This window comes from Anomalospiza imberbis, chromosome 9, assembly GCF_031753505.1.
Source record: "Anomalospiza imberbis isolate Cuckoo-Finch-1a 21T00152 chromosome 9, ASM3175350v1, whole genome shotgun sequence".
Lineage (NCBI taxonomy): Eukaryota > Metazoa > Chordata > Aves > Passeriformes > Viduidae > Anomalospiza > Anomalospiza imberbis.
This window is the reverse complement of record NC_089689.1, coordinates 22,028,393-22,051,574: the sequence shown is the minus strand read 5'-3', so window position 1 is coordinate 22,051,574 and position 23,182 is coordinate 22,028,393. Positions and strand designations below refer to the sequence as shown.

Here is a 23,182-nt window from a genome sequence, read left to right as displayed (position 1 = left end):
GCATGCTCTAACCAAAGGCGCATTTCCCCCTTCAGCCTCATCCCTGCCTTCACATCCCAGCATGCCACTAAGGAACACGGGCAACTCCAACTGAGAGCAATTTAATTGGTCAGATGTTAAAACACAAACAAGAATATGAAACCTGTTCCCTTTTTGGTGAGTTCTTGATGGAAGAAAGACCTCCAAAACTTGGAGGAGACAAAAAAAGCACAGTTCAGTGAGGAGATCTGTAGCTCTATGCACTGTCCCACACCAACTTTATCTTCTCACTGTGAGCTTTGGAAGATTTAGAAAACAAGCTCTTCACTATTTGCAGTGGCACTGATTTCCCACTGAGGTACAGTTTATTATGGCAGTCTGGCAACCAGGGCCCTGCGCCGGCGTCTGTATTTTTCCCTTGCTTGAGCATCCAGACATAAGCCATGATATAGCCAGTCATGAACGCATCAAAGCCAGCTCGGTGTGTGCCCCCCTGCGAAGGAGGGCCATGGGTTTCCTTTTCCTTTCCTGCAGCACCTGCTGCTTCAGTCTCACGGGTGGCTGGGTGACTGGCTGAGCCCAACCCAGCGGGAACCTTTGACTTCTTCTCCACTTGGTCATTGTCGGAGGCATTTCCTTTGGCAGAAGGGCTCTGGGCAGCTGCTCCCTGGTCAGTTCTTTGAGTGCTCCCCAGATTCTCTTCCCACTGTGTGCTGGTGTCTGAGCTGACCTCTGTTTCCATGTCCTCCAGTGGCCTGCCCTCCCCGTTGGGTGGGATCTCAGCCAGCTCTGTAGCAGCTGCAGGCTCATAGCAGCACTGCTTCCGTGGCGGTCCCTCCTCCCCGTTCTGAGCTTGCTCCATGTTGTCCCCTGAGCTTTCCTGTTGGAATGCTGTCGTGAGCACTTTCGGGTTCTTCCGATGCTTCCATCTGTGCTTCCGTTTCTTTCGCTTCTCCCAAAGCTTGTCGTCCTCATCAATGATGAGGTCAATATTATGAGACTCTGGACACTTCACCCCTTTTGGACACCACCCATAGGCCTAGGGAGAAAGAGAAAGGGGTCTGTAGCCTCCATCTTACTGGTTAGAGCAGCAATTACAACAACATGGAGTGGAGCTAATCATTCCCTTCCACCGAGGGCTTGCGAGGCTGGAGCAGGGACAGTGTCCAGTTACAGATCCCCAGCACACAGGAAAGGTGCTGACACGCTGTACTGGGTGCAGCACACAGCACATGAGCAGAGGCTAAGAAAGGTGGGTTTGTTCTACCTGAAAAAGACAAGGCGAAGGGGAAGGGGATATCTAGTTGGTGTCTGCAAGTACCTACAGCAGAGGTTATGGGCAAGATGAAGCTAAACTCTCATGAGAGCACAGAGAGAGGGGACCTGGTAAGAGGGGAAATTATGACTAGAGATGCAGGAAAACATTTTTCACGTAGTGGTCAAGCACTGGAACAAGTACCTGGAGTTGTTTTTTAATCTCTGTCCTTACACAATTTCAAAATTTACCAAACAAGGCTCTGAGCAACACTTGAGGGGGTGGCTGGATGAGAACCTTCCAGAGATTTCCCCAACTTATGTTCTGTGACAGAATATACAACGTGTGGAAGAGCTCCTTTTCTCCATGAAGCACCTGAAGCCAGTTATGATCTGACCAGATGGGCTCTTTGCTGCTGCAGTTGCGCTAGGACGAGCTCTTGTGGATCACCCTGTGCTACAGTGCCAGAAGCTACTGACAGGTAATAACTTTTTATATCCAATGAAGATAAAGGGAAGGGTAGTGGTGGCACTTCTTTCTTGTAGGACAAGCCAAACTAACGCAGAACTTGCAGCCCCCCCAAGACAGCAAGGGATACTGCAACTCATACTGTCCCTCTGTTTAGGGCCATAGACTCTGTTGGACTCTTCCTAATGAAGCCTGTAGGATTCCCAGCCTCAAAGCAAAGCACACTATTGCGCTGTCTGTCATGAAGCCACCTGAAGCTCGAAAATGTTCCTTGTGCTATGAAGCAGGTGAGGGGAAGTTGCTAGATGCTTTCCTACAACTTCTGGCTCGGGTCACATGTGCCCCTTTCCATGGAGTCAGGAAGGAAGCGGGGATTTGCGTTGCTTACCGAAAATTTCTCACAGACAGGCACCTTACTCCCCCCTGCAGCGCTGTGGCCGTCTTCTTCCAGAGAGCAGTAGCGGTAGTCGATGTAGCGGGACATGTTGGCAGGGTAACTGCAGAACTCCACCGTGAGGTGCTGCCCGCTGGAGTCCCTCAGCTTGCAGTTCTCTCGCTTGCTGGAACAAGAGGAGCACAGTTGCTGGGGGATGGGACCAGGGCAGGGAGCAAACACTGCTCTCCACCAGCTCTCGACTCCATGACTTTCCTGCTCTTGAGCTCCAGCCCGGGGTGCTGGAAAGGAATTCAATCCCAGGAGAGCAGCTATAGTAAGTAGTTGTTTTCGTGCTGATTCAGAGGTTTTTTTTTCTTATGTTGACATAGAGGAAGGGAAAGCAGATGCTCTGTTGAAGTTACAGGAGAAGGGCATGCACAGTTTGGTTTTTTAACTGTAAAGGGCACTAAGATATGTCTTTGTCTTCATAATGCTAATGGACAAGGAAAAGATGCCCCAAAATGAGGTACTGTGCAGAACATCCAGCAGTCACCTCCCAGGCAGGTTAAACCTGGGCAATGCGGACAACAAGGAAAGGGTTTTCATTTCATGAAAAAATATCTGATCTCTGTTTTGTCCCAAGAGCTGGTTAAAAGGCCAAAACCTTTGGAAGGCTCTACCTAACGAGAACTTGGGTTAAAACATTTAAGATGTCAGCTTAGAAAGTTATTTTTATCTTGTCAAAACAAAGCACTCTCATGTTTTGAGAACAGCCATCTTGAATGTTTTCAGACCTGTCAAAATGGTATTTCCTGAGATAAAACAGTCACAAAAAATACCATTTCTCCTCAAAACAGAGCATGACTTGAGCTTTATGGAGATCCCCGGGGCTTTATCACTGCAAGGGACTTGTTTAGATTGTGTGAGGCCTGCAGAATGTGGGGCCAGACTGCAAAGCACAGACGCGTGTCCTGAACAAGAGAACAACCCTTGCTTGGAAGGAAGTGACGGGAGTCAGAGTGGGCCGTGGGCATCTCATGTGCAGGACGTGTGACAGAGCTGGTCAGTGCCAAGGAATGCAGGGAGCACCCACCCTTTAACTGCAGTATCCCTCACAAAACAGAATTATAATTAGCAGACCTGCAGGACAGCCCTGGTTTCTTTTCTGTGTGAGTTCCTGCCATGACCCTGTGGCACTACTGGACCACAGCCAGGCAATGACCCAACTAGATCTCAGATCAGGCCACTGTGATCAGTCCTCTACTGGCATCAGTTCCGAAGTTCTCTTTCAGCTGCTGCCCACCAAACAGGTAAGGTCTATTAAAAAACAAATCCATTCTAGAAACAGAAAAAGCCCAGGGCAGAGTCACCTGAAAAGCACCTTCAGTCAGTGGGACAGTGAAAGGACACAGCCCCCTTGCCTGGAAAAACAAACACACACTGACTTTCCCTTTGCCTTTCCTCCTGTAAGCTCTGAGGACCAGTGTGCTGCTCACCACTTCTTGTAGGCGTACTCCAAGTAGGAGGCTACAAAGCGAGTCTCAAACTCCGAGGCGTACTTGGTGTCGTATATTCCTGCCGGGAACATCTCGGAGAGGTCGGCGGTGAAGGTGCTGAGGCTCTCCGGGAGGTGAGCATAGAAACACTGGTACAGGAAGACCAGGTCGATCAGGCCGTTATGGAGAATGAGCGGCTTCTTCGCCCGCATGAGCTCCAGGAAAAGCGTCCGAACGCTCAGGCTCTGGCTCTCGTTGCCCTGCGTGAGGAAGGCTTGGTCAGTGAGCCTCAGCACCCTGACTGGCTGTCACCCTGGAGAGCCCTCAGAGCCTGCAGCAGCAGGATGCTGCCCACAGCTATGACTTACTCTGACCAGACACACAAGCATTTGGAAAAGCAACTGCAATGAGTGGGTTTAAAGCAGCGGGGAGGCGAAAGGGATAATGCTGCACGCGGGACCCCAGCGTGCGCCCACCTTCACACAGGAGCAGGGGAAGGCAGCACACTCCCAGAAACCTGGAGCAGAGCAGGCTGAGGTGTACAAAAGGGAGGGGGTTTGTACCTTGTCGTTGCCCTTGTGGTAAGGGATCCCCTGGGAATACTGCTTGTTGAAGTCGAAGCCGTGCTGCACTAGGAACTGCACTGACTGGGGCTCGACCACATAGTCCTCAGTGCAGAGCAGCGTGAGGTTGTAGATCTGGCACAGGTACGTGTTCTCGGACTGCACAAGGAGAGCGTGAAAAGAACCCGGGGACACCTGTCAGAGGGAGCTGCCGAAACAGCCGGGACAATTCCAGGGGGGAGTTCCAGCTCCCAGCGCGTCCCCGACTCCCGGGACGGACCAAGAGAAAACGGCCGCACCACGGCTCGTGCACGCACCTTCTCCGGGAGCTGCTTGAAACAGGCGACGCCGAGGGACAGGACAGAGCGTGTCCTGGCGGCGCTGCAGACGGCCTTGTAGCGCTCCTCGATGCACCTGGCGACGGGAGAACGGGCCATGACGGCTCCGGCCTGCCCGCAGCCCCAGGAGAGGACACCGCGCAGCCGGTACCGAGAGACGCACCCCCCTGCCCCGCCCCACCGGGCACTCACGGGCTCAGCAGCGACTTTCTGGCGCCGAGGCCGCTCAGCTCCTGCGGGGCGACAGACACCGTCAGTGGTTCCCCGGGACCCGCCGCGCCCCGCCCCGCTGCCGCCCCCACCCCGGCTCACCGTGTCTACGGCCACGAAGGTGGCGGAGCGCAGCGCCAGCACCATGGACGGCCACAGGTCCGCCAGGTTGTCGCTCTGCACATCCACCACCGGCACCCGCGCCGGGCCCGCCATGGCCGCGCTCGCACGGGGCCTCCGCCGCCGCGCCTGCCCGCCGCCTGCCCGCCGCGGGCCCCGCACGCCTTGCCCGCTCCGCGCCCGGCGCCGCCCGCCCTCGCGGCCGGCCCGGCTTCTGCCGGCCCCGGTGGGGATTTTTACCGTTCTCAAAATCCGTTTCCAACCGAGATTTGGAATTGGGTCCACAGGCGCTTAGCTGGAACAGCTCCTTCGGGTCCTTGCCGAGGCCGCCCGGGCCGGCGGGAGCAGGGGCGGGCCCCTTTCGCTGCCGGCTTGCTGATTGGCTCCAGCGCGCCGGGAGGCCCCGCCCCCCACCCCTGCGTTCCGGGGGAGGGCGGGTACGAGCCCGCTCCGCGCGCTTCCCTTCGATTGGCTGGCGGGCGGCGATGGGCGGGGCCGCCGCTCTGATTGGCCCTCGCGCGGGGGTGGGGCGGGACACGTTTTCCCGGGAAAGCGCGCGCGGCGGCGGCTGCGCCATGGGCCCCGCGCGGGCCCGGGCCCGGGCGGCGGCGGCCGGGGCGCTCCGGCGGAGCGGCGGGAGCGCGGCCCCGCCCCAGGGGCGGAGCGGGAAGCGCGCGTCGCCCCGCGGAGGTGCCGGGTAGCGGGAGAGCTGGGGGAGTGTGGGGTGTTCTCAGCCCGGGCAGTCTCCGGTGCTTGCTGGGTCCTCGTAAAGTCCGGTACTCGGTGCGCGTGCACCCGGCAGCGGCTCGGTCGGGCTCCCGCCTGTGCTGCGGTTGAGCCCCGCGGCTCTTCGCCGTCTCCCACCGTGCGCTGACCTCGCGCCGCTCTCCCGGCAGGGGCCCCGGCTGCAGCGCCCGCTCCGCCGCCCGCCCGGCATCTCTTCAGCGACCCGGCTGAGGTCGAGGCCCTGCGGCGGAATCTGCTCGCCTGGTACGACCGATGCAAGCGGGACCTTCCCTGGAGGACACTGGTAAGAGGAGACATCGGGAAGCGGGGATGGGAGCTCCCTTAAGGGAGCCTGGCTGATGTGACCATGGTGTTTTTCCCGCCGTCATGCATCCCTACCTGCATGGAAGTGCTCCCAGCTAGTCGTGGCTGTGTTGTGGTGGGTGGTCTGGAGCAAATCTCTAGGTGTGAAGAGTAAAAGCAGGGCACACTTCTCCAATATAACCTTCAAGAGGAGTACTTATCTCTGGCAAGGTTAGTCTAGCTGTGTTTTAATCCTGTTTTGTTCCTGCCTCTATGATACCCTGAAGCAGCGAGTGCTGCATGGAGAAGGTTTCCCATGTATTTGTTTTAAGCCTGCTGGACGTGTTTTTAGAACTCCTGCCTGTTCTGTGCTCAGCCTGGCAGCAGTGGCTCGAGAGTCATTGTGGTGCTGAGGGTGGGCATCAGCTTTTCAGCAATGTCTGAATGGTGGGAACTGCACAGCCCCTCTATGGGATTTACATCTGCCTCCAATTGCTTCCTGTGCAGGCGGGCTCAGGTATGGGATAGCTCTCTGTGGGATTTTGAACCTCATAAGTAAATCTTCATGGGGGATTTCATCAGCAAGAAGGTTCTTTGGCTGTCACTTGATTAACCCAAACTCAGAACTTCTGAGTGCTTGGGGAAAATATTTTGTTTTCGTTTCAGATTCTATTGCAATGTTCAAAACACGCCATGGACTGTTTTATTTTACACACAGGTCCCCTCTGCAGTGGGGTCCTGTGTCACCTTGTTTCTCACACTTCATCTTCTTCCTCTTCCAGGCAGCGACGGAGCCGGATGCCGACAGACGGGGATATGCAGGTGAGGAGCAGGGACTGCATTGTGAGGTGTGGCTTTGTGTGCCATCCTTGGAACAAGCTGCCTGAAGCGGCCACGAGAGCCATTGATTCCCATTGCAAGGTGCTGGGGGGTTGGAGAGCCCACCTGGAGCCTGGGGGAGCTCTTGTGGGGCAGCACATGGGGAAGGTGAGGGGTGGGAGGGTGTCCCATGTGCTGGATGCTGTGCAGGGTTTGTAGCCAGTGCTAATGTGGCCACAGCACGAGGTGTGGGTGGGGTTGGTGCCTCTGCTCTGACCCCTGCCCTGCTCCCTGCAGTGTGGGTGTCGGAGATCATGCTCCAGCAGACGCAGGTGGCTACGGTGATCCACTACTACAACCGCTGGATGCAGGTGACTGCTCCTTACACAGTCCTGTGCCACAGGCTGCCCCTTTTGGAGGGGACAGCTGCCTCCTGCCTGTGGCAGATCCCCAGAACTCTGCTTGTCCCTGACTTGTCCCTTTCCCTCTGTCCTGCAGAAGTGGCCGACGCTGCAAGCTCTGGCACAGGCGTCCCTGGAGGTGAGCATCACTGGGACCGGGTGCTCTCCCTGCCCTGTGACTTTTCACTAACACCACGCTGTGTCTCTCGGAGCAGGAGGTGAACGAGCTGTGGGCTGGACTTGGCTACTACTCCAGAGGGAAGCGTCTGCAGGAAGCAGCAAGGAAGGTGCTGGAGTGGGGGGGAAGGGGTATTTCTAAAGCGCTCTGTGGCTGCTGGGCTGGTGCTGGCATCCCATCTTCCCATGGGCAAAATGGGTTCCTTGCACACACCCTCTCCTGCTGCTTCCCTGAGCTTGGCCCCTTCCCTGCCAGGTGGTGTCCGAGCTGGCTGGCCGGATGCCCCAGACGGCTGAGGACCTGCAGAAGCTGCTGCCGGGCGTGGGCCGATACACGGCAGGAGCCATCGCGTCCATCTCGTACGGACAGGTGAGAGCTGGTGACAGTGGACTCGTCTCCCCCTCGGCTGCCCAGCCCCACTCCTGACAGGTCCTGCTGCTGGGTCTCACAAGCCAAGGGCTCTCCAGGGTTGCCCTTGGCTCTCCCCCCACTTTGGGATGCATCGCAGCCCCCACCCAGCTTGACCAGTGGGTTGGCCTCATTTGTGTCACTTTCCATCCTGGGAGCATCCCAGCTCCCTTCCTTGTCCGGAGCACATCCCAGCATGGTAATCCCAGCTCCTGATGCCAGGCTACGGGAGTTGTGGATGGGAACGTGATCCGGGTCCTGTGCCGCCTGCGATGCATTGGTGCCGACTCCAGCAGCCCGGCTGTCATCGACCGGCTCTGGTAAGGGGAATGCTCTGTCTCTGGAGCTGTGCTGATTGTGGCTAAAGGCAGGATCACCCAGGAGCCTTGGGGACCTGAGCCTGTGAAGGGAGGCAGGTGTGGAGTATGGGAACTCTTGGGAAGTTGGTGCTGCTGGTGGTGAAAGGAGCTCTGTTGCCTGTGCTTACCTAGGAGCTTTCCCCTGACAGGCAGGAGGCAGGCAAAGGTCCTGGCATGCTCTCCCCAGAGATCCCTGTGCCTCTCACTGCTGTTTCTCCAGGGACATGGCCAATGTCCTGGTGGACAGGAGTCGCCCAGGGGATTTTAACCAAGCCTTGATGGAGCTGGGGGCAACTGTGTGTGTGCCCAAATCCCCACTGTGCAGGGAGTGCCCGGTGAAACAGCACTGCCAGGCATGGCGCAGAGTAAGTGTAGTCCCGAGGGTTTGCCATGCCTGGGGACAAGGTGGGCTGGTGGATGAGCCTGTCCTCACTTCTGTCTGCCCTTGCAGGTGGAGAAGGAGCTGGCCTTCACCTCCCAGAAGCTGTTTGGAAAAGCCCCCCCAGTGCCTGATGTTGAAGACTGTGGTAAGCATGTGGGGAGATCCCTGTTGTAGCTCCAGGTCTGAGCCCTGCAGCAACTGTTACACTGGTGTTTGCAGGTGTTGGAGACTGTCCCCTGTGCCCCCCAGCCACGGAGCCATGGGACAGCAGCCTGGGCGTGACCAACTTTCCCCGGAAGGCAGCGAAGAAGCCGCCGCGGGTGATGCGGACGGCCACGTGTGTGCTGGAGCGGAGGGGCTGCCACGGGGCCCCAGAATACCTCATTGTGCAGAGACCCAGCTCGGGTAATGGGGCTGGGAAGGAGGGGATGAAGGCACCACGCAGACCCTTCCCACTTCATGAGGGATAGAGGGAGCGGCTTTGGTTGCTGGGGTGGGGAAAGGAGCTCTTTGGGGCTGTGATGAGGCTCAGTGTCCCTGGCTGTGTCCCTTGCTGTCTCACATTTCTGTCATGCCTCCTTCCCAGGTCTCCTGGCTGGACTCTGGGAGTTCCCAAGTCTCCCGTTGGCTCAAGATCTGCAGGAGGAGAAGGAGAGGGAGGAGCTGGCTGATCACCTCCAGGCCTGGATGGGGCAGCCGGTGGCAGCAAAAGGCCTGCAGTTTATCGGAGAGGTGAGCCTGGAGCTGGAGGGATGCAGTGAGTCCCCTGTGCTCAGCCATGGGGATGTAGCACACAGAAGAAAGGTGTCCCTTCCCCACTGTCACCCCTCCCAAGCTCTGCCCCACTGCTCAGGACCCTGGCAGGCTCAGTGCGCTTTGCATCCCCCACTGCCTGCCAGCTGCCCATCTCATGTGTCTTTCCATCCCCTCACAGGTCATCCACATCTTCTCCCACATCCACCAAACATATGTGGTCTACTCCCTGTACCTAGATGGAGATGTGACCCTGGACCCTGCCTTGTCCCCATCCCGCTGGGTGACAGAGGATGAGTTCCATGCCTCGGCCGTTTCCACAGCCATGAAGAAGGTATGGGGGGCACTTGGGCCTTTCCTCCCTTCCCTCAGTTATCTTGGGAAAACCCCTGGCATCCCCTCAACTTCTCTTGGCTGTCCCAGCTCAAGGACCCAGCTACTGTTCATTTCTGGGCTCTCTTGTTCTTCCTTCAGGTGCTGAAAGCTCACAAGAAGCAGCACAGGAAGGAGAGCAGCCCTGTCAAGGTGAGCAGTGCTCCAGGGTGCCTGGAGCCCCAGTGCTGTGGGACAGCCTCTGGTGTGCTGTGCAGAAGGCGCCCCAGGGTTTGGGATCAGGCCAAGGAGCATCTCCAGCCCGTGGCAGGGGAGCTTGCCTGACTGGCGTTGTCCCTGGGTGTCCCCAGTACCCAGGGGAGGATCCCTGGAGACCGTGGGGGCCCTTGGGGTCTGGTTGAGCCCTGCTGTGTCTCCCGCAGGGCTCCAAGCGGAAGCGGGGGGCAAAAGCACAGGGAGCAGGCAGCCCCTGCCCTGGGACACAGCTCTCCCTCCACGCCTTTCTCCGGGCACCAACTGGCCCGTGAGGCCACCGACCTTCCTCGTGTGAGACACCAGAGCCCCTCGCTGGGGTGAGTCCTGCCCGGGGCCTGGCAGTGCTGTCCCTGTGCTGTAGCAAGCCCAGGACATGGCACTACAATGGTCTCTCACTCTTCCTTTCCCCTGCCTCCCCCGTGGGCATTGTGCCTGGATGTGGCCACTGGTCCTGGATTAATCCTGGAGCCAGACTTGCCCTCCTTGGCTGGAGCCCTTCTGGGGGAGCCCTTCTAGGGCTGTTCAGCCCTGTACTGCCACCACGTTGGCACTGTGGACTCAGGACAGCAGGGGTTTCTCTCCAGCAGTGGGAAGGCTTGTGGCCACATGGCTCCTGCAGCCCTGTCCCCTGCCTGCATCTCATGCCCCAGCCAGTGACTGGGGATGCTGCTGTACCCTCCCTTGTTTTTACTGGACCTGAAAATAAATCTCAAGTGTGTGGGTTTTTTTAAGTGACTGTCTCTGTTGCGGTGTGCTAAGCTGGGGGTGTTGGGCAGCCTGTGGTGGAATGTGAAGATAGCCTACAGGATCCTTAGATCTGGGCTGGGGAGAGCAGGGATTTCTTCATTAACGCACCCAAGAGCCCCTTGGCTGAGCATTAACTGCTGGTGACCCCAAATAAGCACCCAGAGCACCACTCCTACAAGGGCAGGTATCAGCCCCCAAGGGCTGTGCTGCTTCTGCCTGTGGGCTGCTCCTCCCTGGGGCTGAAGAACTGCCCCCAGGGCTTTTTGCACGGTTTCATCCTCCTTTTATAATTTTTCTCTTGGGCTGCTCGGCACTGTTCCTGCTGAGTGTGGTGCACCCTTGCAAATGCACAATGCTGGGGGCTGGCAGGGACAGTCCTGGCTGGATGCTAGGGGCAGTGATCTCAATTTTAGTGATACGCCCACTTTGAGTGATGGAAATGGCCATTTCATCCTGACCTGGCACTCAGCACATCTTAAATAGGAGGATTAAAAACCCAAAGCAGTGCCTGTAAGTTAGTTCTTTAATTGAGAGGAGGAAGAGGCCACCACTCACCCCGCAGGGCTGGTCATGCTGTGGGTGGTAACTGCCAGTAAGCGGCCGTAATCCACGGCCTCTGATTATCCACCCCTTGGGCAGCCCCTCATCTCTCAGCGTCTGGGAGCGTTTCTGTGCCAGTACACTCTTGGCCATGCTTCAGGCTCAAGTCTCAATAAATTAAGCAGAAACTAAGGCGGAAAGTTCTTTACATGTGGTCAGTAAATCACTGGGAACCCAGGGCAGGGGAGAAATGCACCCATCCTGGGCCATGCTCACACCCCTGCTGGACTTGGCCCTGAGCATCTTGCTCCCACACTGAGCTGGTTCTGGATTGATGTGGAGCCATCCCTTGGTCCCTGCCCACCTGGGCCCTGCCAGGGATGGGATCTTATGGTCCTTGTCCCAGGGTTGGACTGGAGAAGATGGGGAGCTGGGGGAGGAGGACTTCAGCGTTGCACTACTGCTGCTGGTCCATGTAGACCTGCACAGCTTTCCACAGTGCCCGAATATTGCCTTCCCCGAAGCCGGGTGCTCCCCGACGGTCAATGAGCTCCAGGAAGAAGGTCTCCTCAGAGAAGATGGGATGGGTGAAGATTTGCATCAAATATTCCTGAGAGAGTCTCTCTGTGGCATCGGTGCCTGGCCGACCCTTGTCCCCAGGCACTGTGGTGTCCAGGAGGATGCCAAGCTCTGCCAGCATGTGGGGGTCCTGCCCAGCTCCTTGGATCTCCTCCGCTTTGCCCCCCTGGCTGTAATAGGTGGTGGGGGGTGTGAAGAACCGTGCCCCCCGCTGCTGCAGAGCCCTGGTCGTGCTGACAATGTCAGTGGTGCAGAGGCCGACGTGCTGGATCCCAGCCCCGCCGTGCTGCTCCAGGAACGTGTCGACCTGGTTGGTGCCATTCTGGGAGAGAGACTCAGCAAAGACCAGCTTGCACCCGTCTGCTGGGGTGCCCTGGGCGCTCTGCAGTGCGAGGAGCAGCATGCCCACCCCCTGCCCCGCCAGCACATACCCCTCAGCCGGCCTTTCCTGGGGGTTCAGCAGGAAGCGGTGGAAGCCAAAGCAGCGCTGGTACCAGTCCAGAGCCGCCCGGGCCCCGCCCCGGGGGCAGACATATGTGATGTGGTCAAAGTGAGAGATCTTGATCCCATCCCCTGTGGCTGAGGGGGCTCCTTGGATGGGCTGGAAGCCAGGCAGGAAGAGCCCCCGGTAACAGGATCGGTCCAAAAGGGTGTGGCTGATGTTGCCCACGACAGAGCTCACCACCCCGTAGGTGACAGAACCAGCATCATCACTCAGCTCAGTGGGGGGAACCAGCAAGGAGCATCCCTGGCTCTGCAGCCGCCTGCAGAGCCCCGGCACGTCATCCACCTCGAAGCAGACGTTGGAGGCCGTGCCCAAGGTGGGCTGGGGATCTATGTCATAGAGAAAATCACGGGATGAGGTGCTGGCAGGTGCCAGGCGCTCGTTGACGAGGAAGATGGCAGATTCTCGTTGCAAGGCCACCTGCCGGACACGCGGCGTCTCCCGCACGGCCACTGGCTGGAAGCGAAAGGTGTTGGCCAGGTGCTGGCCCCAGCCCTGCCTGTAGGGCAGGTGGAGGGAGATGAAGCAGGGGCGGCTCAGCGAGGCTGCCATGGCTGGGCAGGCTGCGGGGAGGATGCAGGGGATCAGGGGGGCTGCTGGCCCTGGGGAAAAGCCGTTCCCCCACCTTGCACAGAGCCCACCTGTGTTTGCAAGCACAGATGCATATGTGTGTAAACTCGCACCTTTTAAACGTGTGTGTTTTAAATAAGTGGGTCTCAGGAGCCAATTTGCACTGTGAAAGGGCAGCCACCTTCGGGACCAGCTACAAAGAGCTGCCCAAGGATGCCAAGCCTTCCTGCCAGCCTTCCCCTCTGCTACCCTGCCCCATGCTTGAGGTCCCAGAGCAGGAAAGCCCCGAGCCCTGGATGCAGGTCTGCGGGTCCCCTTTGGAGCCACGTGTCATTTGGGAGTGCCGAAGGGAGGTGAGCGGGGATTCCCAGTGGAGGAGGTGTGCTGCACGTGTAAGCAAGATTATGGGGACAAGGGTTATGGTGGGAATGTCCTGTACCAGGAACATGGACTGGTAAACATGGAGCAACACACTGGTTACAGCTAAAACGCTCCTGTGCTGCCCCAGCGCCTGTCAGGTGTGTCCCACCAGTGGAGGGGAGCAGTGGGGTCACGATAGGCTGATGTGCCCTTCCCCTCCCCAACAAGGACAGCGCGGAGCCACCATGCTCTCTGCAACAGTCCGGGAACAATGACCTTGCCCTAGGGGCACAGAGGAGGGACACTTCGGGAAAGTGACCTTCCTTCCCAACAATCCAAATATCTGTGATGCTCAAGGGGGAAAAAAGATCTGCTCAAAACCCCAATCGGAATCACCTCTCCAGAGCACCCACGGAGGCTTCCTGATCCCAGGGCATGCACGAGCCGCTCTGGCCAGTCCTCACAGGTGTGCAGTGGGCTGGGGGCCACACACCTGCTGAAATATTCCCTTTCACCTGCCCGCTTGAAGGGGCTGTGTGCACCGAGCTCTCCCTGCTCCTTCCCAGCGGCCCAGGGCGGAGGGGCCGCGTGGAGCCCGGCGAGCACATGGGCAGGGGGCCGGCGCTCCTTCCCTCCGGCCCTGCTTCCCGCTGCGCGCCGCGGCACCGGCGCGATCCCCGCTCCGCTCCCGCCGGCCCCGCTCCCCGTGCCCGCCCCGCCACCCCCGTGCCCGCGGGCCCCGCTCGCCCTCGGGCTGCGGCTCACCGGGGTCAAGGCTGCGGGCGAAGGGGACGCCGGGCAGCGCCGGCGCGGGGGCGGTTCAGTTCGCTCCTCCCCGGCATGCACCAGGCACGGCGGGCCGGGCACGGCGCCGGCACTGCCCGGGCGCTGCGGGGCGGCCGCGGGAGCGCTCCCGGCGGGGGATCGGGGGGATCGCCCCGAGCAGAGACGGGGCCGGCACACGGAGGACGCGCTGCCCGCTGCGGGTGCCGCGGTTTGCGGACGAAAAGCCGCCCAGGCTGAAAACCGCAGGCACCGCGGCTCGGGATGAGCCGAGGGGAAGCGCCTGCCAGGCGGCGGCGGCGGCTCCTGGGGCACAGCTCGTGTCTGTGCAGGGTCATTCCCTGCCAGCCCGAGTCCCAGGACGTGAACTGGGGAAACGTGTCCCTGCTCAGTGCTGGGCACTTCACAGTGTCCGGGGTACCCGGTGGGCACTTGTGGGGGCACAGCGTGCAGGTGGGGGGGGTGACAGCTCTGAGGAAAGTCCAGTGTCAGTCATGAAGGACTGCTCACCATCCTTGCAGACACCTCTGGGCCCCTCAAGCCCCTCAGCAGCGATCCCCTCTCCCCCTGCTGTTTTCAGACGAATCCCTGCTCTGTGTGTGTCTGGGATCATGTTCTGCCCCCACTGTGACTGTGGCTGCTTGCTCTTCCCTGCCTTATCATGTTTTTGTACAGATCCCAGGTACAATAAACTGCTCAAATATTTGCAGAGTTGTCCTTGTGCTGCCAGAGTGATGAGCTCCTCTTATTTGGCTGGGGGGTGGAATCCAGTGTCGCTGTGATTTCCCAAGGAAACACCGACATTACCGCAGCCCCATCAGTGTGGGGCCGGACAGGAGGCATGGAACTGGACACTGGGGAGTTGCTGTGGGGCCAAGCTTGGCCTGAGAACGGCCATGGGCACAACAGAACAGCCCGGCTTTTGAGGTGACACCCCACAGGGCAGGGAGCTCCAGCACCCCGCTGTGTATGGGAGACACCATCTTTTTTGTCTGCAGGGAAGCAGAGACGGCACTGGTGGCTCCTGTGGCACCTCGTGCAGGGATGGCGCTGTTGGAGGTCACCCCACAGTCCTGCAACCCTTTGGTGTAAGCAGTGTCCTTGGCAACGCCCCCAGCCCTCCTGTGCCTGCCAGGTTTGGAGCGGCTGTGTCCATCTCTTCCCTGCAGCACCGCCTGTCACCCTCTGGCGTCAGCCCGGCACCAGGCACCGCTTTGCTCCAGCACGGCTTGGGCTGGGCTGTGGCAGCAGCACCCCGAGGCCACATGGCACCGACGGGGACAGTGCCTGCCTTGTCGCTGTCCCCTCGAGGCGGGCGGTGATGGCCGGAGCGCAGTCCCCGCTCCAGCCAGGCTCTTCTCCTCCCTCCTGGGCGGGGAGAGTGGTCAGGAGATAAAAGGGGGACCAGGGCCAGCTGGAAGTTGCTGAAAGCTGCTGGGGCCGGGAGAGAGGGAGGACGGCAGCGAGGAGAAGCGAGGTATCGAGGGCTCGTTCTCGCGGGGAGAGGGCTGGGGAGTGGGGGCACATCCACCCTGACCAGATCCTGCATCTCCCTGCTCCCTCCCCAGACCGTTCCCCCCAGACCCATATCCTCCCTCTTGCCCATTAAGTGTGCTGGATATTAGAGGGATGGGCAATATCCTGGGATGGGCAGGGTTAGATTGGAGGACAGGGCTTCAGGCAAATTTTGGGAGACTCAAGGGCTTTAAAGGCTCTGCGTACTCCCAAAGCGCTTTGTGGGGCATCAAGGACTCTCAAGGTGACCTGAAGGTGAAACCATCTCTGTCCCAGTGACTGCTCACTGGCAGCTGAGATGATGAGGGCCATATCCCTGCTCCCTTCTGGGGCAAAGTCAGATCTCTCTCTGGGGCTGGGTTTGTTTTGTGGGATCAAAGAAATGGAGAAGGCCCATGGGCGGAGGAGCAGCTTCATCTCTTGAGATGCGGAGTGGGTCTTCACTGCCAGGGGAGAACAGGATGTTGTAGCCGTGGGTGCCCACAAAAGACGGTAGCAAGAAGCCCAATTCCCCACCTTGTACCTATTTCCTTGCCGCCTGGGATAGGGGTCCTGGCTCCCAGTGCCAGGATCAGGCCAATACTGCCCACAGCCCTTGTCTGCCCTGGAGCAGGGTGCAGGGAGGTGTTTTGGGGTTGCAGTGGATCTGGGAGGAGAGCAACACCCTGTGTCCCCCTGCCAGAGCCAGGGTCCAGGATGGGGCTGCTGGTGCTGGCCCTGGCCACCTGGCTGGGGCTGGGGCTGGCCTCTGAGGAGACGGCCAACAGCAGCCGGATCTGCCAGGAGGCACCGGCATGGACCATCAATGGCTCGAGCCCCATGGAGGGGGCGGCAGGGCAGGTGACGGTGGTGGCCCTGCTGAAGGCCAGCTGACAATTCTGCCTGAGGCAGGCCCACAGGTGAGCCCCGCTCCTCCTCCCCACAACAGTCCCCGCCAGTTCGGGGGTGTACGGCAGCCCCCTGCCCCGGCAGCCCCTCCCAGCGCCTCCTTCCCGCAGCCTCGGGGGCCTGCGGGAGCGGCTGGCCCGGCAGGGCACGGCCGATGTCCGCTACATGATCGTCAACGAGAAGGCGCCGCTGTCCCGCGCCATGCTCCCCGAGCTGCAGCGCCATGCCCCGCCCGGCGTCCCCGTCTTCCAGCCGGAGCAGAAGGACCCTGACGTCTGGCAGGTCCTGGGGGGTGACAAGGACGACTTCCTTGTTTATGACCGGTGAGTGTCCCCCCACTCGCCTGAGGATTTAATAGGTGTTACAGAGCATTTGATGGGCTTCCAAAATCTCCTCTCATGGCTGGGCTGGGGGGATTCCAGACCCCTGTCTTGAGTTCAGGCCATGACTTCTCCCCTCAGGTGTGGCCGCCTGGCTTTCCACATCCAGTTGCCCTTCAGCTTCCTCCACTTCCCTTATGTGGAGGCAGCCATCCGCTCCAGTCACATCAAGGACTTCTGTGGCAACTGCTCCCTCTACCCCAACACTACCCAGGAGGTAAGAGCTGGAATGCTCGCTGGAGCCAGGATCCCTTCTGTCCTTGGCACTGCACATCAGCAAGAGCAATCTTATGTCCGTGTTGGGGATGGGCTCTGGGTTGGCAGCTCCCCTCAGATGTGTTTGAGAGGAAAGGTGATGGAAGGTCTGGAATAAGGGCACTTAAATAGGTCAGAGCTTTCCGTTTGAAAAGGAATTGACTAAAGGGGTCATATCCCATGTCTAGGAATGCTAACTAGGACTGTTCCCATATAAGAAAGGGCAGGCGGTGGATGCAGAGGTGGCAAGCTCAGAGCAAAGAGAAGGGTGTAGCTCTGAGCTTGGCAGGCGATTAGTCACTTCCCAGGAGAAAAGTACATCCAGAAATACTAAATGCTAATTCCCGTTTCTGGACCACAGACAGCTTGAGCCAAGGGATGCAAGTCTAGAGGCTTGTGCCCTGTGTGCTCCAGCCTCTCCTGTCCTCCCTGTGCCCTGGCTCAGGGCTGGAGAGCATTTGCTCTGACCCATAGTTTTCTGTATGACTGCTGGTCTGCCTTCCCAGTTCACAGCTGTGCCCCCAGGCTTTCTGCAGGGTTCTGTGGGCATTCACATACCACACCAGTCCTTGTGTTGCTTTCCTCAGGGTAACAGCACCATGGAGGGCCCTGCAACCCCGAGCTCCCTTCCTGAACACGAGGGGATGGAGTCAGAGTCCCCCGTCCACCAGCACAAGCCCCTCCATCCTCACCACCATCACGAGGTCAACAGCGAGAGAGACACAAACCCAACTGAGGATGACAAGCCTGCTACCCATGCTCACCACCACCATGGAGACCATGGCCAGCTCCATCACAAGGGGAAGAAGCAGAAGGAGGGGGATGAGCATTAAACCAGGCTGGGCAGCCTTGCAGAACCCAGTAGTGTGCAGATGACCCCAACTCGCTTCACAGAGGCATGGAAGGACTTGCTTTGGGCTGCTGGTCACCAGCAGCGCTGGTTTAACAACTCCCTCCAGCATACCTCATGTGGGCTGCCCTTCTACGCTGTGATAGGGATGGACATTCCCCTTGGACCCTGCTCAGTGCTGTGTTTTCAGCCCCAGGGCTCAGTTCTGAGCCTTCATCCGGCACTGCCTGCCTTTCTGTGCTCAATGAAGCCCGCTGTGCAAACCAGGAGGTCCCTGGTCGCTGCTGGCTGACACTGCACAGAGCAGCGGGGCGGGGCTGGAGGGGCCGGAGCTGGGATGGGAGCAGCACTGCTGGCATCTGCCCATCCAGACACTCCTGGGTGTGCTGGAATCCCCCAGTTTCCTGGCCAGGGAGCGAGGGGAGGGACAGCGTGTGCCCCGCAGGACACGGCCCCAGGGGACCGAGGGCACGAAGAGCAGTGGGATGTGGCAGCTCCCCATGGTCCACACCCTGTTCCCCCGTGGCTGTCCCATCCTGGGCGCCCCCAGACCGTGCGCACGGGTATGTGCAGTGGTGCTGGGTGGCCGCAAGATGGTGGCCTTGTCCCCTCTTGGAGACCCGGGGGCTGTATCCAATGGGCACAGCTCGGGGAGGACAGGGTGAGGGTCCTGAGGTCTTCCCTGGGGGTAAGCGAGGTGGGAGGGCAGCGTGGATATCCGGAGTACGAATAAAACCTCTGTGAAGTGTGAAGTGAAGTGGCCACTGCTCAGTTTGGCCTCTGGTGGGCCCGGGGGGGAGGGGTCTTGCTCAGTGCCGGTCTGTGCCCTGGGCACAGGGAGGAACACAGTGCTGGATGTAGACCCCAAGGTGCAGCAGCCAAGGATGGTTTATGTCCCCCGAGCAGGAGTTGGAAGTAAAGGAGTTTAAGATTGAAGTCTTCTCCAAGAGAAGACCCCATCTCTTCCTATCTTCTGGCTGCCTCCCAGGATGGGCGTCCAGGACATTAACACCGCACTGCTTGGAGGATATTTGACTTGGCACCTCCATACCTGGCTTGTAGGTGTGATGTCAGGGTGCTTGCCCCAAGCTGCTGCCGGTTCCCACATGCAGTCCAAAGTCACCATGGGCATCTTGTCCCAGCGCCCAGACCAGTCCCCATTGCAGGCACATCGTGGGGCTCCCCAGCCCTCAGGCAGGTGGGTGCTGTGCCCCTGGCAGGTAGTCACGCCTGCCTGCAGCTTGTGGTGCCCCAGGCCTGTCTCTGCCCTTTACTCCAGCTCCATCCATCATCCCCCACAGCCCTACTCAGTGCCTCTAAAGGCCCTGCAGCCTGACTGGGGAGCAGAGAGATGATTTTCTGCTCAGTGTTTTCATGGTGCTGTGTCCCAATGCTGGGTTTCTGCACCCCGTCTCTGCTGGAGGATGTTCTGCACAGTGACTGGGACAAGAACCAGGGTGAAAAGGAGCTGTTCCTCACAGGGATGACAGCAATGGGATCAGATGTGTCTTTCTTACCAGCCAGGCTCTCCCATGGGGTGCTAGCTGAGCCCCTGCTCCCCCTCCTCCATCTCCTCCTGCTTCCTCCTCTACCTGCTCCCAGTATCCTGCAAGGGCACCTCTGTCTGCTGCTCCTGCCATCAATATTGAGGTTATCTTTTTCTTCTGGCAGCTGCTGTAATTGAAACAAAGCAGGCCGGGCCTCACGGGCTCGGCTCCTCTCGCTCATTTTGCTGGTGCTGCTGAGACAACTAATTCATCTTATCGATGCATGGTTGGCCTCTTTTCCACCAGATCCAGGCAGAGCAGTCTCCCTGCCACAGCTGATAGGAGCAGACTGTGTTCCTGTGGTGTGCTGCTGGGTGCTGCTCTTATCCAGCCTCTGGTCCTTGGCTTGCCTCAGCTGGGTGCTGGCCACCAGCAGAAGATGCCAGAGGAGCCAGTCAGGGAAAGAGGTGCAGACTGGAAGGATGCTGATTACTTTAATCTCTTTCTTTTGCCTTCTGATGCATTATCAGCACTTGTATTAAATTCCACATCCTTTCCTTGTGCAACTCCTAAAGGTGTCCCTGCGGAGGAGGTGACAGGTGATGAGTGGGCATACATGGATTTGCATTCCCTCACTGATGACCAGTGCTGCAATTAGCCATGGCAGAGAGAGGGATCCCATCTGGTGCTGGGTGTGTAGTCCACTGCAACAGCTACAATTTGGTTACCTGCCAGCAGACAAATTTCTGGCCCTGAAAGCTTGGGTGAGCATTTTGCTTTGGGTAGAGACACTGAGGTGTGGGAAAGAGCGTTCATATTGTTTGGATGAAGTCCTACGTGACTGAGTAGGGGCAAGGCTTTAGAGTGAAACTGATCCTGTTCCATATATTATTGTCCAAAGACCTGAAGGGTTTGGGGTGCCACGCTTGGGTCCCCTATGACAGGATTCACCTTTGAAAGATGCCAGAAACCTGGAGCTCTGCAAATCCTGTGTCAGTGTCTGTACTCCTGCGATGCTGAGGGAGAGCTTTGCTCTGGGTGGGGTGGAGAGGTGTTTTGGGGAGGAAACAGGCTCTCTACATCACCAATGTCTTGGAGAGTCATGGTGTAAATACAGTCAGAGAGCTCCAAGAAATCCTCACCTGTTGGGGGGCTGGCTCAGCTGGGGGGTCAAGGGCCAGAAACAAGGGCTGACTTCAGGTTCTAGCAGTGCTGTTCCTTGGTACCCTGTTATCTGTAGCTGTGCCACCACCCTGGAGGAGGGTGCACCATGGTACCCTGGTACCCATGGCTGTGCCACCACCCTGGAGGAGGACAGATGTCAGTTTCATGTCACATGAATCCTTGGCCCTGTGTGCTGCTCCTGCCGAGGGCCAGGCAGATCCTCTCAGGAAAGGAGGAACAGCCAGTCCTAATGTCAACAGAGGCCTCTTGTGCAGCGATGCTGTGTCAAGAAGAGGAATGGGTCCCTCCTCCTCCACCCATTCATCTGGCAGCCGTGGCTGGCGTGCTGCCAAGCCAGGCTGCTTTGGAAACATTTCATTGAGGAGGCAGCTGAGCCTAGGAAAACAGAATGAAAATATACAGAGGGATCACTGTTGTTAGGCAAAATAAATGCAGGCGGCTGCATTTTTGTCCCCCAAGTCCAGCCCAGCCAGGCCCCTCTGGCTTCTCTGGGGTCAGGGTGGCTACTGCTGCCTGGGGGTGGCAGCCATCTATCTCCATTGTGGGTTAGGAGCTGGGGAATGAGACCTGGAGAGGTCATCTGTGGCTTTGGCCAGCTTGCTGATGACCTTGGTGAAGAGGCCCAGGTTAATTTTGGGGTAGCATTGGCCAAGGAGATGGGACAGAGCAGAGAAACAGCAGCAAGGATGAGCCAGCAGCAGGGACTTGTGCTCCCTGCATGGCCACCAGTGCAGGGGGGTTGATGGAAGTGATGCAGGGGCTGCAGAATTGAGTCAGATTTTGGCCATGTTCATTCCCATCTCCCTCTTCAGCATCAAACATGGGACCAGACTGGGCAGGAGGCCCCCAGCAGGACAGAATCCAACCCCTGTGTTTTCAAAACCCAGTTGCTTGGCATGCCCCATCTTCTGTCTGCTGGCAGAGGGAGAGCAGAGTCATCCCAAAGCAGTACCCAGGGACAGAGGGTGGAGCTGCCTCTGATTTCTGAGCAAAGCTGCACACAACAGGTTTGCTCTCCCGTTGTTTCCTCCTACAACCTCTCTCCTTCCTCCAAAGGCCTTCAAGCCACTCCATGGCCATTTGATGCCCTACAAGAGATGCATCCCAGTATCTCCCTCCCTCCCTCCTGATGGATCCAGAGTGATTTGGGGGAGGCAGAGCTGGAGCCCCAGCCCCATGAGATATCAAGGCTCTCACCCCTGCATAGCTTTCTATGGCTTCACCTCCTCTCTTTGTCCGCCCAGCACAGTCTGGTTCTGTTATTTACAGCTTAGATCAGGGGGTTGAAAGAGCCCAGTGTGAGCAGAAAAAGCCCGACCCACACTCTGGGAGAGACATGTCTCACCAGGCCAGCTCATGCATGGATTTGCAGGCAGGTGCCCAGGGCTGAGACTGGATCTTACCCTGGTCCTTGTGTTTGTAGGAGCTTTGCTGAGATTCAGGCTCCCTCCTGCCAGGAAAGCAGACAGCAAGATAATCCTTTTCTGCCATGTGAGGGGTGATTTGCCATGTGTGTCTCCACATGTCTCTCCTGGATACAGGTTAGCTGTGATGCTGGGTTCCCAAATCCCGCTGCTGAGGGCGGCCTGGGATGATGGCAGATGTGACAGTGATGGTCCTCAGTGCAGCTGAGGAATCACAGCTTGGTGGAGCTGCCAAAATGCCTGACTACAACTTCCCATCCAGCTGGACCCTGTGATCCACTCATGTTCCAAAGCCAGGGCAGACCCCATACTAAAAGCTAACAGAAGCATTGTTTACCCCTTGCTTTGCCATCATTTATTCATACTCTTGTATCCTGAAAAAATGATCCCCCATTTATTTTAGTATCCCTAATTAAGGAGAAGGAACTTCAGTGGCTGAAAGGGGGAGGCGGTGGCCCAAGAGGGTTGTTTTCTGCTGAGCTCAGCCCTGAGACAGCCAGCCTGGCCGGGATGGACATCTCTCTGGAGAGATGGGACTGAGTAACTTTCTGGACCACTCTGTGCTTTTAGACTTGTGCTGGAGAGGTGGCTGTTCCTCCTGGAAGCCAAGGGTCTTCTCCCAGCAGCTGCTCTGTGCTTAATTGCTGTCTGCACAGCAAATGCGTTTGCTGGAAGGGTGCTGAAATCTCCGTGGCAAGACAGAGGCTCAGCACGTTGCTGATCTTCCAGGGGCTGGGGGAAGGCAGGCCTGGCAAAGCCAGAGATGTAGTGTCATGTGTGGGGGAAAGAGGGAACAACAGGTTTTGACAGACAGAAGTTTCTGCCTGGGTACAAGGGGGTGTCTGGGTCTGCATCATCCCAGCCTGAGCAACCACAGGGACACACAGGCAAGCAGAGCCGTTCCTGGGTCAACATGAGGGTGAGAACAGCCATCCCACACCTAATCTTGGAATTCAGCCTGTGCTTGGAGAGGGGAGATGGTACTTCAGTCCTTGCATTTCTCTTTTGAGTACACAGACAATTGCAGTCACACCTGAAGGAGGTCTTTGAGCTTGTCAGTTCTGGAAAGTTTCATAAAATAACTGGCTGGCTAGCAAAAAGCCACTTTATTAGAGTCCCTGCTGGAAGAGGAGCACAGCAATAACTCAGCGCTAATGAATCAGTGGAGAATCCACAGGGGATTTGAACAGTTTGACAGCAAAAAGCTCCAACTCCAGTCTATGCTTTGTTGGAGATCTTACTAGGCACTGGAAAATCTAAAAATGGTGCTAAACTCCATGGGCAACCAAATCAAGGTGTCCCTCCTCTTGCTTGCAAGGCCAAATATTTTATAAGACAATGCTCTCTGCCTCTTCCTGGACATTGGATCTAAGGGGGTGCTAAGGAATAACT

The 23,182-nt window shown here is 58.1% G+C and overlaps 4 protein-coding genes across 5 annotated transcripts; 2 read left to right on the top strand and 2 right to left on the bottom strand.

The window, feature by feature from the left end:
• Positions 1–85: 85 nt before the first annotated feature.
• TOE1 (target of EGR1, exonuclease) lies at positions 86–5,056 on the bottom strand. The gene is made up of 7 exons (XM_068198626.1): positions 4,788–5,056; positions 4,668–4,708; positions 4,455–4,551; positions 4,138–4,296; positions 3,575–3,834; positions 2,091–2,262; positions 86–1,018 (listed from the first exon to the last, which is right to left on the bottom strand). Exons 1-7 carry the CDS (start codon positions 4,899–4,901, stop codon positions 236–238), a joined length of 1,626 nt encoding a protein of 541 aa, XP_068054727.1. The 5' UTR covers positions 4,902–5,056; the 3' UTR covers positions 86–235.
• Positions 5,057–5,362: 306 nt separating this feature from the next.
• Positions 5,363–10,453, top strand: MUTYH (mutY DNA glycosylase). Its single transcript, XM_068198624.1, has 15 exons — positions 5,363–5,495; positions 5,702–5,835; positions 6,617–6,656; positions 6,951–7,024; positions 7,152–7,193; positions 7,270–7,341; positions 7,488–7,601; positions 7,863–7,960; positions 8,220–8,364; positions 8,451–8,526; positions 8,601–8,786; positions 8,968–9,113; positions 9,316–9,468; positions 9,609–9,659; positions 9,890–10,453. Exons 1-15 carry the CDS (start codon positions 5,381–5,383, stop codon positions 9,992–9,994), a joined length of 1,551 nt encoding a protein of 516 aa, XP_068054725.1. The 5' UTR covers positions 5,363–5,380; the 3' UTR covers positions 9,995–10,453.
• Positions 10,454–10,776: 323 nt separating this feature from the next.
• Positions 10,777–13,937, bottom strand: HPDL (4-hydroxyphenylpyruvate dioxygenase like). 2 transcript variants are annotated; one of them, XM_068198629.1, is made up of 2 exons: positions 13,789–13,937; positions 10,777–12,656 (listed from the first exon to the last, which is right to left on the bottom strand). In XM_068198629.1, the coding sequence occupies exon 2, from the start codon at positions 12,643–12,645 to the stop codon at positions 11,467–11,469; it is 1,179 nt and encodes a 392-aa protein (XP_068054730.1). In that variant the 5' UTR covers positions 12,646–12,656; positions 13,789–13,937; the 3' UTR covers positions 10,777–11,466. The 2 variants fall into 2 exon arrangements, with proteins under 2 accessions (XP_068054730.1, XP_068054731.1); XM_068198630.1 differs by having other exon boundaries at positions 10,777–12,647; positions 13,789–13,885.
• A 1,201-nt stretch (positions 13,938–15,138) lies between these two features.
• Positions 15,139–18,442, top strand: LOC137478631 (selenoprotein Pb-like). The gene is made up of 5 exons (XM_068198603.1): positions 15,139–15,283; positions 16,004–16,220; positions 16,320–16,532; positions 16,671–16,806; positions 17,432–18,442. Exons 2-5 carry the CDS (start codon positions 16,018–16,020, stop codon positions 17,675–17,677), a joined length of 798 nt encoding a protein of 265 aa, XP_068054704.1. The 5' UTR covers positions 15,139–15,283; positions 16,004–16,017; the 3' UTR covers positions 17,678–18,442.
• The last annotated feature ends 4,740 nt before the right edge of the window (positions 18,443–23,182 follow it).

Bases quoted from the DNA above. Each gene is read 5' to 3' on its own strand.
- HPDL (XM_068198629.1), bottom strand. From the start codon at position 12,645: ATGGCAGCCTCGCTGAGCCGCCCCTGCTTCATCTCCCTCCACCTGCCC.
- TOE1 (XM_068198626.1), bottom strand. From the start codon at position 4,901: ATGGCGGGCCCGGCGCGGGTGCCGGTGGTGGATGTGCAGAGCGACAAC. The intron at 4,552-4,667 runs GTGAGTGCCCGG...TCCCGTCGCCAG, and splicing joins AGAAAGTCGCTGCTGAGCCC to GTGCATCGAGGAGCGCTACA. The intron at 1,019-2,090 runs GTAAGCAACGCA...CTTTCTCCCTAG, and splicing joins CTGTCTGTGAGAAATTTTCG to GCCTATGGGTGGTGTCCAAA.
- MUTYH (XM_068198624.1), top strand. From the start codon at position 5,381: ATGGGCCCCGCGCGGGCCCGGGCCCGGGCGGCGGCGGCCGGGGCGCTC. The intron at 8,787-8,967 runs GTAATGGGGCTG...CCTCCTTCCCAG, and splicing joins TGTGCAGAGACCCAGCTCGG to GTCTCCTGGCTGGACTCTGG. The intron at 9,469-9,608 runs GTATGGGGGGCA...TTCTTCCTTCAG, and splicing joins TTTCCACAGCCATGAAGAAG to GTGCTGAAAGCTCACAAGAA.